This window comes from Amyelois transitella, chromosome 2 (genome assembly GCF_032362555.1).
Source record: "Amyelois transitella isolate CPQ chromosome 2, ilAmyTran1.1, whole genome shotgun sequence".
In the NCBI taxonomy this organism is placed as follows: Eukaryota; Metazoa; Arthropoda; class Insecta; order Lepidoptera; family Pyralidae; genus Amyelois; species Amyelois transitella.
This window is the reverse complement of record NC_083505.1, coordinates 7,039,536-7,051,423: the sequence shown is the minus strand read 5'-3', so window position 1 is coordinate 7,051,423 and position 11,888 is coordinate 7,039,536. Positions and strand designations below refer to the sequence as shown.

Sequence of the window (11,888 nt, the reverse complement as noted above, 5' to 3'; positions counted from 1 at the left end):
GCGAGGTTAATCTGCCCAGCTAGAGAACACGATAGAGTAGACAGAGCCGATAGTCAAAGTACAAAAACTCGAAACTTACTACAACATTAATTTAACTACACTGCTTTTACGTATCATGATATGATATCATTTATAAGTAGGCCTGTGACAGGTCTGCAGAAAAGTCAATAAAGGGGAAAGCTTATAAAGGAAGCTTAGGAATATACTTTTAGGCGATAGGCTAGCAACCTGTCATTATTTGACCTATTACTAGTCTTTTCAAGACTTTTTGGCTGTGTTTACCCCATAAGGGATAAAGACGTTATTATATGTGATCCATTACATTAGATTAGATTAGATAGATTGACATTAGATCTGTATGTGGGACCAATGCATCAAATAAAAAAACTCAAAAAAAATTACTTCTCAATTTCTATAGAAGTATGTAACCTTAAAACTAAATTGTTACCTAAACGTTATAGATATATAGTTTTATTTATTGTGTTAAATTAATTAGTAACTTTAAATGAGAATGACCGCAGTCAAACTGTGAAAACAGTTTTGCGAAATATTGTTTAAGTTCATAATGAATATTGTGTAATAAATAAATAAATATATAATATTCTAATATTATTATTACAATATTATAAAGCTGAAGAGTTTGTTTGTTTGAACGCGCTAATGTCAGGAACTACTGGTTCGAATTGAAAAACTCCTTTTGTATTGAATAAACGATTTATCGACGAAGGCTTTAGGCTATATAACATCACGCTGAAACTATTACGAGCGAAGAAATAATGGAGAATGTGAAAAAAAATCGGGGAAAATTATTCATCTTTGAGGGCTTCAATTATGCCCAAAATAACTATTCCACGCGAACGAAGTCGCGGGCACAGCTACATAGTTACTTATAACTAGGTTTACCTCATGGAAAATCTTCACAGATTTTATTCTCCTCTTAAATAGCGAATCAGTCGCAGGTATTTTTTTGTATATAATCCGTGACAGCTTTGTTTGCGCGATTCTTCGCTGTGATTGGCTGATACTCGTAGCATCGCGTGAATCGTATAATGTTTGAGTAATAACTGTGCGGTGGTTAATTTCGCACTTTCTCAAGACTTTTTGTGATAACATCATAAATTACGAAATCCTTGATGTAATAACCCTCTTTTCCTTGTCCACTAACACTTCAAAATGAATACATGATACAAACCCAACTGTGTCAGTTAGGTTAGGCTATGAACCACACAAAGCGGAGCGAGCGGAGCGTTCGAACTGAGTCAAATAAGGTTAGGATAGGTTAGATTTGGATAGGTGTTAAAGAAATCTATTAATCTCTATACTTGTTTTCTTTATAGGTTACCCCACCCCTCCCCCCTCCGGCAGTAGCACGTTTCTAAAGTTTTACCAATCATTTTAACAGTAACAGCTCAAACCACTGTATAACGTTTGGGTTCCCGCCAAATAGTCCTAACAAAATCGGTATAATATTTTTTTACTGGTCAAAGCTCTCCTGAAAATATTTAGTGCTAGTTTTTGGCAATCTAGAGTATTTTTAAGACCAATTTAGCGCTTTGTTATTATGCCAATATAAATACTTTTTGTAGAAACTAGGAAAAATACAAAAAAAAGGTGTAATCAAAGTCGTACGATTTTAATGGCACACTGCATGAACCTTAAGAGTGAGCGAGATGATAATAAATAGCTTTGTAAAATTTCTTGCTTAACAAATAAATTCTCAATTTAGCGCACTTTCATAAGAGACAGTTGGCAACAGTTTTTTCAGGTTACAATGCTGGGCTATAGTTGACAGCTAACCGACAATGACAAGACAGATTGCTGGCTGTTCGACAGTCCAACCAGTCTGTCTGTTTTATACACTTAGACATTAAAAAAGTAATCATCTGTGTCTACTGTTTGTGATTTACTTACGGCTGTCCAAATAAATTCTGAAGTGATTGATTTTTTGTATTGTATTCTAACTTACTGTAAGTAGAATAAAATATTAACTCTACCATTCAATCAACTCACATTGTTTGAAATCAATAAGTGTGATATTATCCGTACTCAATGCCATACATCTTGATTCGAGGTAATTTGGCATCGTATGGGCACAAGAACCCTTGGCGTGTTTTGGTCTCCGGATTGAAAGGTAGCTTCTATCTATTTATTTGATAAGAAAAGCATTCATATCGCGTTTATACGAACACTATGTTTGCGATTAGATAATAATATGCGAACACACCTGCACATTGCAATTTGGCGTATATTATTTTATGAAATGTAATATTTTTATAGCTGGAGAGATAGAGCAGTTAAAACGATTTACTTGTGGTGGATATTGTGATGATTCTACAATTGTATATCTTCAACATCCTTGCGTTATTCTTAGTGCACTAGAAGTAAGTATAACATTGCAGTAATCTTCAAACCTCATTATAAATTTACAGGCACATTTCAGAAAGTAGTGAGTCACTACAATATTTTTATATTATAAGGACTAAAAAAGTCACTGATATTAAAAATTGACACACATTTAGTTATTTCTCTAAACATTTATAATCTGTACTAGCTGTGCCCGTGACTTCGTCCGCGTGGAATAGTAATTTTGGGCATCATATTTATTTTTGCAAACACCCTCCTCAGCTTTATCAATTATAGCTGCTTATTGTTATGCGACTCGGTCAGGCGGTCACGCGTATTAGAAAGAACGCTGGTTCGCCGTATTAAATGTTTCGCTGCAAATTGCTTATAACGACTATATCTCAAAACCTATTCGTCTGATTTATATACTGTAAATGGCAATTTTAGTCTACATGAACAGCCGAAAGTAATAAACATATTTATTTGGATAAGGATTAATACTGAATTAAAGAAAATTGGTTTCAAAATAACTTATGTTTATAATGAAAAAATAATCTTAAAAAATGAACATAAAAGTGGTAATTGTAAGTAAACCTTAAGAGATAGATATATGCTCTCGCGGACTTTTTTGTGGCAAAAAATGAGTACTTCACATCTTTAGTACATTGTTTTACTATATCTTTGTTGGTTTGCGCAGCGTTCGCGTGGAAAGCTCGCAGATGGCCGACTCATTCAACTTTCACCTGCATTGTTGACGTTTCCCGTAGGAAATCCGGGATAAAATGTAGCCTATAGCCTTCCTCGAGAAATAGACTATCTAAGAGTGAAAGAATTATTCAAATCGGTTCAGTAGTTTCTGAGATTAGCGCGTTTAAACAAACAAACAAACAAAACAAACTCTTCAGCTTTATAATATTTATAATCTGTATGTAACCTTTGTAAAAATAAATAAACAAATTATTATTATTTTAAAAAATGTGATTATGCTTCTTGCAAAACATATGTTTTGTGTTTTTGACAAATTACAGAAAAGTCAGTAATAGACAAATGTCTGTTCAATAGTTTAAGTTTTAATTTTGCTTGTTCCAAACTGATACAATAAATATTTAGAGGTTGTGTTACTTAACTCTCATTGCAGGTTTTGGGTTACAAAGTGGTTGCATCAAGCTCTACAGCAGTTAAACAGGACTACAATGAATATATGTGGACTATGAGGAAAGAATTTTCAGAGCCAGAGCCCTCAATAATAGTGGAGCAAGATAATTACACTAACTTTAATAAGGAGGCTATGCACTTGGGCAACTACCAGAATCCTACTAAAGACGACGAGGTTTAATTAATTTTAATCCTATACCTTTTCTTTATTACTTACAATGGATACCAAAGGTGGACAACTTTCTCAAACCAATCTGGCATCTTCTACTTTGGTAGAAGAAGATGTAATGGTTTATATTGCAGTGAAAGGTTCATTGCATGCAAATGATTGTTCTGTCTTTGGTTTAGGACAAGAAGAAGTCAAAGCATTAAGCAAGAAATATCCAGGATCTGGCGTAGTTGTAAACGGAGTCTCGATCAAGACCAATGTTCTAGATGCCATCAATTCACTAAGCCAGCTTGGATACAAGATTATTTCTAGCACTGGTGAAACTGAAATCACTTGGACCATGCAACGTGAATGTTAATTGTATGGTCTCTACATAATTCATATTGCTTACTAAGTATTATCATCATGGATCATAATGATTGTGATCATGCACAGTGCACAACACAAAATGCCAATTTATCAGTATGTCAGACTGTCTCCGAAATGGATTGGGAAAGGGGTTTATGGCATGCAGGTAAAAAGCAAATATTTGTTAGTGGTGTGATATTTTTATTTGGTATGAATTTCATATTCATTAATTCATAAATTACAGCTTACTATGGGGACAAGGAAAGGGTAAAATACCTAATTGAAAAATCAAGGGATCCAAAAGAAGCAGTCAATGCAGCAGATAATGCTGGTTACACTCCTCTGCACTATGCAGCCAGGAAAGGACATGTTGACATCTGCAGAATTTTGCTATCAAATGGAGCTGTAATTGATGCTCAGACAAAATCTGGAAATGCTACTGCTTTGCATAAAGCTTCTGCTTCTGGTAAATACATACATTTACTATTCACCTGAATCTTCATGTGGGGATTGTGATTAGTCAGATAAGTTGAACAATGTGAACAACTTTTGTCAAAGCTCAAAGATGCCCTCATATTTTATAATATACCACATAATGTATACATATACAACTTATTGATAAAATCAACCATTAATTATTGGTTTTCCTTTAAATGGCACTGTATATAAAAATTTGGCTATTTTATTTGCAGGCAAGTTGGATGTTGTCAAGTTTCTTATACAGGCTGGAGCTTGTGTAAATATACAAGATATTGATGGTCAAACAATACTCCACAAGGCGATGGCAAACAATAATAGGGAATTGGCAAATTTTCTTCTGACTACTTACCCCAATCTGCGTGCTATGAAAGACAAAAAGGGAAAATGTGCATCTGGATTGTATGTTTAAAATACATGTTGAATAAGTGTCGCATGACATGCTTGTTATCATATTGCACATATTATTATGTTTATAGTGTTTAATACCTTTGGATTTTTTATGTCAATAATTATGTGCAATAATTTCCAATATTTTTTATAGCTTATTAAATGTTATTGTTGCTTTTATAAATATTTTAATAAAATATAGAATATTAACATTCCTTAAGAGTTAGTGATATGTTTATATCTTTATAAAGAAAGTGCCGATTTTTTCTTTTGATGTTTATCATAAATTGGCCTAGATGATATATGATTTTAAAAGTAAACAGATATTTCTTATATGATCTGCCTTTATACTAGGTCTATGTAGATTCCTTTTCATTAACTTTGTCCAGATAAGCATTTTATGGTCATGTATAAGTAGTATATAATATGTTTTCTCTACTGCACATGAAGTTTATTTCTAAGGCTCCAAAATATAAAAGAAATAATTTGCATTCTTTAAGAACTGACCCTAAATTTGGTTTAAGTGAGGCAAGAGAAATTACTTTTATCATGCTTTACTTATAACAGTAAAAAAAAGTACTTTTTACGTATACGTGAAAGAAAAATATTCATATCACCTTTTTTATGCAAATATATAAATTCCTTGCATTAGATTCATGCACCTTAGCACAACAACCATGAATTTATCGTACACTACACTGTAGCAGCAGCATATCCTATTTAATGTACCAAAATGAAAAATAGCAAAGTTCTTTATAAATATAACCTTAATAGTCCAGTTTTTAGTTTGAATTAATGGATACTAATGTTAAAATATTGGCAACATTGACCGGCAGGTCATGTTTTAATTTTTTTTGTAAAATATGTGTAACAGTGGTTGCAAAAGGACAACTATATTTATTTATAACACGAATAAGCCCATGCCCAAGCCCAATTTTGATGTGGTGAAAATTTTAGTAAACATCTTGTTCATTCATATAAGGAACCTAATGCCAAATTTCGAATCTATGAACCCAGCAGTAGGATTTGGGCATTGACATGCAAGTTAGTCAATCAATTTCCTCTCTGAAATAGAAGGTGAATGTTTGTAATAGTATACAAATATCGTGTAATATATCCTTAGTCCATAAGTGCACCATTACATATTTTTTATATAAAAATAATAGTGAATGTTACATGTTTTACCTGAAAAAAATCAAATTTAATAGCATATTTTCAGTAAATGTCAAATCTTACTAACTTGATGTACCTACTCTCTAAGACGTACTCGTATTAAGTATTGATGTAAAGAGCAAAGTTTTAGCTCAAGTTAATCTATTCTTAGAAATTAAAATGTACTGTGTAATTTTTATCTACTGTGGAGTTATTCACAAGAGTTTTTTGATGTATCACTAGTATTGGTGTCGTAACCAAGATCATATTTTATATCTTTCACTTGGAACACATTCGTAAGTGTTTTTATTTAATAAAAAAATAAATATTTTAACGATAAGAGTTGTTTTATTTTATACATAACATATGTACACATAGCGTAAATACGATATAGTAAATGACTTCATAAATACTAATAAATTCCTTCACCATCCATCATAAGGAACATTTTTAAGCTCTTTGGTAAAGGTAGAAGTGCTATATATGAGTGCATCGTTTTGTTTCTGCAAACACTTCTAATTTTTATTCTACAGAGATCAGCCAATTCTAGGGGGTTTTTGGAAACATGATACAGCCAGTTAGTTGTCGTCCCAGGTTTGGGTATTATGGCTGCATAATCTGGTATAGTTGTGCAGTGCCCAGCCTTGATTAGCATGCTAGCAAGGTCGGACGTTTGCCGCCTACTCGCTATTGACAAATTGTCAAGACCACATGAATGAAGGTCGCACGCATTCACATCGGCGCCATGTCTAATTAGAAGAACAGCCGCGTGATCTCTGCAAACAAACGTACATAATAGATGATTAAGAATATATCTTAGTTTACGCTCACATGAAACGAAAAATTTCAGTCCCCTCGTGAATTTCGGGAAATCTTTATTTACACCTACCCACATGCCAAATTTCAAATCCAAATCAAAGACTGTGTGTTGATTAGTAAGCCATGAGATACATATCGCTTATACAATTAGTAGAATAAGCTTTTGTGAGGACAATGCTTGATATAATAATTGTAAGAATACATATTGAATATGTACATATGTAAATAACACTTGTGAGCCAGAATGATGAAGCTCACTTTATCCACTAGTATAATCAAGTCCAGAGGTGTACGTCCAAGAACAGACAGCCTAAACGGTTGGAAATCAAAATAAAAATTTAAAATATTCGAAATCATAACAGGAATATCATGAAAATCTTACTTGTGCAACAACAAGGCTCTATTCAAAGCTGTGTCTCCTGTTAAAGCAGTAGCATTTGTGTCTATTTTATATTCTAATAAACAGACAAGTAATTCTTCAAATTCCTTAGGACAGTCTATACTTTCCACAGCTAAATGCAATGCACTGGCTCCTGTTATACTGTTACACGCATTGACATTGGCACCTGTAAGAAAAATATAATTGTTCATAAAATATGATAAATTCGTTCTAAAACAGAATGTCATGCATGTTAGCAGACAAAAAAGACATATATAGAAATTATGTAATTATGTAAATATTTCTGGGATTTTAACGACATAAAGAGCAACCTTAAAATCATCAAATAAAGTCAACATTACAACCTAAAATCGCACCCGAAGGGGCAGGCACGGACTATCTTTCTACTTGCCACAATCCCTGCATATTTCTTCATCATCCATATTCATCAATATTTTTACGCAAGCTCTTTTTATACTTAAATCTTTACCCATGCTTACCTTTTTCGAGTAAAATTCGTGCAACCTTAGGTTGCGACAAGCGCGCCGCAAGCAAAAGGGGCGTGTCCCCGTTGTCATTATGCAAATTTATACCACCACCAACATTTGCAAGCATTTTCACAATTCCTTCCTGATAAAAAAGAATAACATGTGACCAGAATTTATGAAAAATATAATTGAAACAAAGTACATTCTCATGTTGTCGACAGCGTGATTCTAGCGTTTGATACAAATTATCTTAACAACAAATGTTATCGTTCGATTGAGCCTATTGTTTTACCTGTACATAAAATTTATTAAAAAGAAAAGTTTTGTCGCGACGATATCATATAACAAACTCAGCATGCATAACAGAAATAATGATAAATATATAATACATAAGAGAAATATTTTAAAAATAAAATGATGCCAACATTCATATTTACGTACTAAGGTAAGTTATAATTAAACCTACCTGTCTTTGTATAATTGCATTGTGTAAAAGTTTATGAGAATGTGTAATCCGTGCTCCAGAGGAGAGCATTACGTCAACCACTTCTGCATATCTCTGCCAAACTGCTTCACATAATGGAGTATACCCTAAAAAAATATATACAATATTTTAGACTATAGACATAAATTAAAATGTTATATACAGAAAAGAATATAAATTACAACAGACATATTTTAGCAATTCTGAAATGATTTCATCTCTATGTTAAAGGTACATGCATACATAAAATCACGCCTCTTACCTCTTTAGTAATACATAAGAAACCACTCAATCATATGCTGCATTTTATCTACAGATAATTAAAATGACGATGGAAAAACTTTTGGAATTTTGCATTGTAGCAAATAGGTACCATCACAATGGCATGCAGTAAGTTATTTATATGTGCAAACTGAATTCTATTCACCATGTATTTCTTCTCCATTGACATTAGCTCCTGAAGTAATTAGATATTTAACAACCTCTGTGTGACCTCGTCCAGCTGCTAAATATAAAGCAGTGCGTTCATTTGTGTCCCTTGCTTCAAGATGTGCCCCATTATTAACTAGAATTTTCACCTGCAATTTAAATGTTATATTTTTCAAAATTTAAGTTTCCAGACAATTTTTTTAAATGTTCTGTATGTGTATCAAAATGTAAAGCTTATAGCAATTATTTTAAATTAAAAAGAGTAATGGAGGTAGTATAGAATATCCAAACAACTTTTTGAAAATGACAAGCTAATCTTCACAAATATTTTAAGAAACATTTGAATAGGAAGTTTACTTCCAACTCATGAAACCTCTCTCTCATGTTTGCGTGTTTCCTTTTGTTCTCTCTGTGATTGTCCGTTCTTCAAAGTCCTTTGTTTTAAGTTCACCTAGTATATTTTGCGACGTCAACCTGGTTTGGTCAGACAATAATTGTTAACTAAACATACTGTAGGCTTCTGCCAGATTTGTTGCTTTGCGTTTGTTTTGGTACCAGTTCACTAGCATTTTGTTAGCTATGCCAAGAGCGTAAAGACTGCCGCGAATACCGCAGTACAGTAGACTTAGAGTTTTATTAAATATAAAACAGAATGCATTCACTAGACAGTTTCATAACCCAGAAGTTGCAAAAGTAAATTTGGACAGCACAAAATAAGAGCCCTGTCCAGAGCACATGAGTGTTCCATAGTATATAAATAGTGCCTACCTCGAAATTTCTTTATGCTATTACAAGCTGAATCTAAGTTCCAATATGTATTTGTCTACCCTTTGAAAACGTCTAAGTACATTACTTTCACTTAGAGACTAGAACCTACCAATTCTAAATATCCCCGTGATGCAGCAAAATGAAGGGAGGTCATTTTTTCATGTGTTTTGTAATTAACATGACTTCCAGCTGCAAGCAATATTTTAACAATTCCTATGTGATTTCTTATTACAGCTACATGTAAAGGAGTTAACCCATCGCCTGCTGTGACATCCACCTTGCATCCTGTAATTATAGATAGTAATAAATATTATTAAGTGTAGGTTAAATAGAATAGAATATAATCTATTGGATAATAGCTTAGGTAACATAATGTTTTACTACCTGGATTCTTAATCTTTTAGTCTAAACTTGTAAGTTTCATTTGCAAAAGTATAATTTACAAACAACCAGAATGATGATGTCAATTAAGATTATTTATATTGTCCATTAACATATAAAATAAAAAAAAATTCATAATAACCTGAATCTAACAGTAGCTGTACAGCTCCTTCGTGACCCTTATCTGAAGCATAATGCAACGCTGTTCTCATGAAAGCATCTTGCTGATCAATTCCATTTGTTACTACTGATGCTGCAGCTATTGCAGCTCCTGTGCATTCCAGTATAGCAGCATACCACCTGCCACCAACAGAAAAATAAAATTTCTCTTATTATATTTCTATAAATACTTAGACTTGGTAATGCTTCTTCGTATAGCACAATAGGTGGACTTAAGACTAGAAGTATTAATTTTATTAATTCTGAGCACTCAAGTTCAAAGTAAATAAGTTTGCTAAACTTAGGTAGATCACAAGTTATACCAACTCCAATAAAACATGTACAGATTTATAAAACAAAAATACCTGTACATTGAGGACCATGTTTCATCTTCAATAGTAGTTGGCGCTACATCCCCTATTTCCTCATCCCACTCCAACTCTGCATGTGGAGATGGAGACATTGTAGAGGGACTTAAAGGTGATTTTAAAGAAGATATCTTACTTTCATCACTACTAGATCCTTCACTGTGGATGAAAACAAAATAACCCTGGTTCTTTTCTGACGATACATTTTCTTCAGTAACTTCAACACTACACTGGTTAACGTAAAAGTCTTTGAATGTTCTTTCATTTAGATTCTTACATTTAACAATAGTCTCATCATTATTTTCGTAATTTCTTAGCTTTCTCTTGTGTGACTTAGTGTGCCTTTTACGATAACTTCCACTGGGTTTAGCAGTTGATGCACCCGTTTTGGTTGCATCAATTAGAAGTTTCAAGATGCTTATGTTACCAATATTTGCTGCTTCTCCAAGACAAGTTTTACCAAGACCTGCAGTTTTGTTGGGATTTGCACCTGCAATATGAAAATATTAAACTTTAGCATATAGTAGCTGAACATGTCAAAAGAGCTAGTTAAGAGCCAATTTTGTATTACACTTTTATGTACTATTATTAATAGAGGTCCAATTGGTAAAAAATTACGTGTAATTTTTGTCTATGAATGAAAGAATCGCTCGAAAGGTAGCTTGGATGAAAACAGTTATGAATTTTGATGAAGGATAAGAATAAAAGTACCTATCATAATCCTAGCAAGTTAAAAGACACACGAGACTGTTGGCTCTGTCTATCTTGTAATAAGGACGTTATTATATTATGTTTTTGATATAATCACGTCGACGTGATGTGATTATATTGTGTTGCATATTTTATTGATCATAGCGACCAATGTCATTATAAATAGTCATAATTTTGTTAAAACCTTTTGAAATTAAACAGGACACAGCTTCGTGATCTCCGCGAAGAGTTGCTTGATATAAATTTTCTTCTAAAGATTTGTCCCGACCTTCCATTTGCAAAGAAATTGTAGTTACAAATAATTGATTTTTAATGTCAGTTTTAGGCCAAGCACCTACTTTCTATACAATATTTATTTGTAAAGTTCCGTAGGTATATTCTATTAACCACTCATTCATATCTTTCTATTTTTATTTTGATAAATTATTTTATTTCATAAACCTAAAATAAACCTATTCAATTCATTTCAAAATTCAATCGTCACAAAATGACAGTCAACGTCAAATTGTCTTTGCTGTCAAATTCTTATTGCCAGCACTGTTTGAAACGAAGGCGCGAAATCAATTATAAACACTGATCTGTCAATCAATCCGGGAAAGAGGCGTGATTTTATGTATGTATGTAGCTGTCAATAAAACGCTTAAATCTTTGACTACATAAGTTATACAAAAACGCCAGATTATTGAAACTAAAGTAACTTGAGTGAGCCTCCGCTCCCGTGAGAATTTCCAGAAAAAGGTATCCTTTGTTAATTCTGAAGGCCTTTATATATTCTTTCTGTATTTTGAATTCCTTCAAAATAGGAATATTTGATTTAAGTAGTTACAAACCAGAATATTATTCTTTTCTGGCTGGGCGCCAGGCGCTC

At 32.8% G+C, this 11,888-nt stretch overlaps 3 protein-coding genes across 4 annotated transcripts; 2 read left to right on the top strand and 1 right to left on the bottom strand.

Moving 5' to 3' along the window:
* Positions 1-1,801: 1,801 nt before the first annotated feature.
* On the top strand, positions 1,802-4,005 carry LOC132904453 (uncharacterized). The gene is made up of 4 exons (XM_060954953.1): positions 1,802-2,131; positions 2,278-2,381; positions 3,482-3,673; positions 3,847-4,005. The coding sequence occupies exons 1-4, from the start codon at positions 2,050-2,052 to the stop codon at positions 3,868-3,870; spliced, it is 402 nt and encodes a 133-aa protein (XP_060810936.1). The 5' UTR covers positions 1,802-2,049; the 3' UTR covers positions 3,871-4,005.
* Positions 4,006-4,021: 16 nt separating this feature from the next.
* LOC106136059 (ankyrin repeat domain-containing protein 39) lies at positions 4,022-6,374 on the top strand. The gene is made up of 3 exons (XM_013336495.2): positions 4,022-4,181; positions 4,260-4,481; positions 4,708-6,374. Exons 1-3 carry the CDS (start codon positions 4,073-4,075, stop codon positions 4,902-4,904), a joined length of 528 nt encoding a protein of 175 aa, XP_013191949.2. The 5' UTR covers positions 4,022-4,072; the 3' UTR covers positions 4,905-6,374.
* LOC106136052 (ankyrin-3) lies at positions 6,043-11,513 on the bottom strand. Of its 2 annotated transcripts, none has more exons than XM_060954937.1 (9): positions 11,205-11,513; positions 10,307-10,799; positions 9,925-10,082; positions 9,511-9,686; positions 8,632-8,782; positions 8,187-8,311; positions 7,733-7,862; positions 7,236-7,419; positions 6,043-6,810 (listed from the first exon to the last, which is right to left on the bottom strand). In XM_060954937.1, exons 1-9 carry the CDS (start codon positions 11,293-11,295, stop codon positions 6,447-6,449), a joined length of 1,872 nt encoding a protein of 623 aa, XP_060810920.1. In that variant the 5' UTR covers positions 11,296-11,513; the 3' UTR covers positions 6,043-6,446. The 2 variants fall into 2 exon arrangements, with proteins under 2 accessions (XP_060810920.1, XP_060810922.1); XM_060954939.1 differs by lacking the exon at positions 11,205-11,513 and adding an exon at positions 11,021-11,146.
* Positions 11,514-11,888: the final 375 nt, after the last annotated feature.

Excerpts from the sequence above, each read along its gene's own strand:
- LOC132904453 (XM_060954953.1), top strand. The coding sequence starts at position 2,050 with ATGCCATACATCTTGATTCGAGGTAATTTGGCATCGTATGGGCACAAG. Across the intron at positions 2,132-2,277 it reads TTTGGTCTCCGGATTGAAAG|CTGGAGAGATAGAGCAGTTA; the intron begins GTAGCTTCTATC and ends ATATTTTTATAG. Across the intron at positions 2,382-3,481 it reads TTATTCTTAGTGCACTAGAA|GTTTTGGGTTACAAAGTGGT; the intron begins GTAAGTATAACA and ends CTCTCATTGCAG.
- LOC106136059 (XM_013336495.2), top strand. The coding sequence starts at position 4,073 with ATGGATCATAATGATTGTGATCATGCACAGTGCACAACACAAAATGCC. Across the intron at positions 4,182-4,259 it reads AAGGGGTTTATGGCATGCAG|CTTACTATGGGGACAAGGAA; the intron begins GTAAAAAGCAAA and ends CATAAATTACAG. Across the intron at positions 4,482-4,707 it reads GCATAAAGCTTCTGCTTCTG|GCAAGTTGGATGTTGTCAAG; the intron begins GTAAATACATAC and ends TTTTATTTGCAG.
- LOC106136052 (XM_060954937.1), bottom strand. The coding sequence starts at position 11,295 with ATGGAAGGTCGGGACAAATCTTTAGAAGAAAATTTATATCAAGCAACT. Across the intron at positions 9,687-9,924 it reads ACAGCTACTGTTAGATTCAG|GATGCAAGGTGGATGTCACA; the intron begins GTTATTATGAAT and ends CTATAATTACAG. Across the intron at positions 8,783-9,510 it reads CACGGGGATATTTAGAATTG|GTGAAAATTCTAGTTAATAA; the intron begins GTAGGTTCTAGT and ends TTTAAATTGCAG.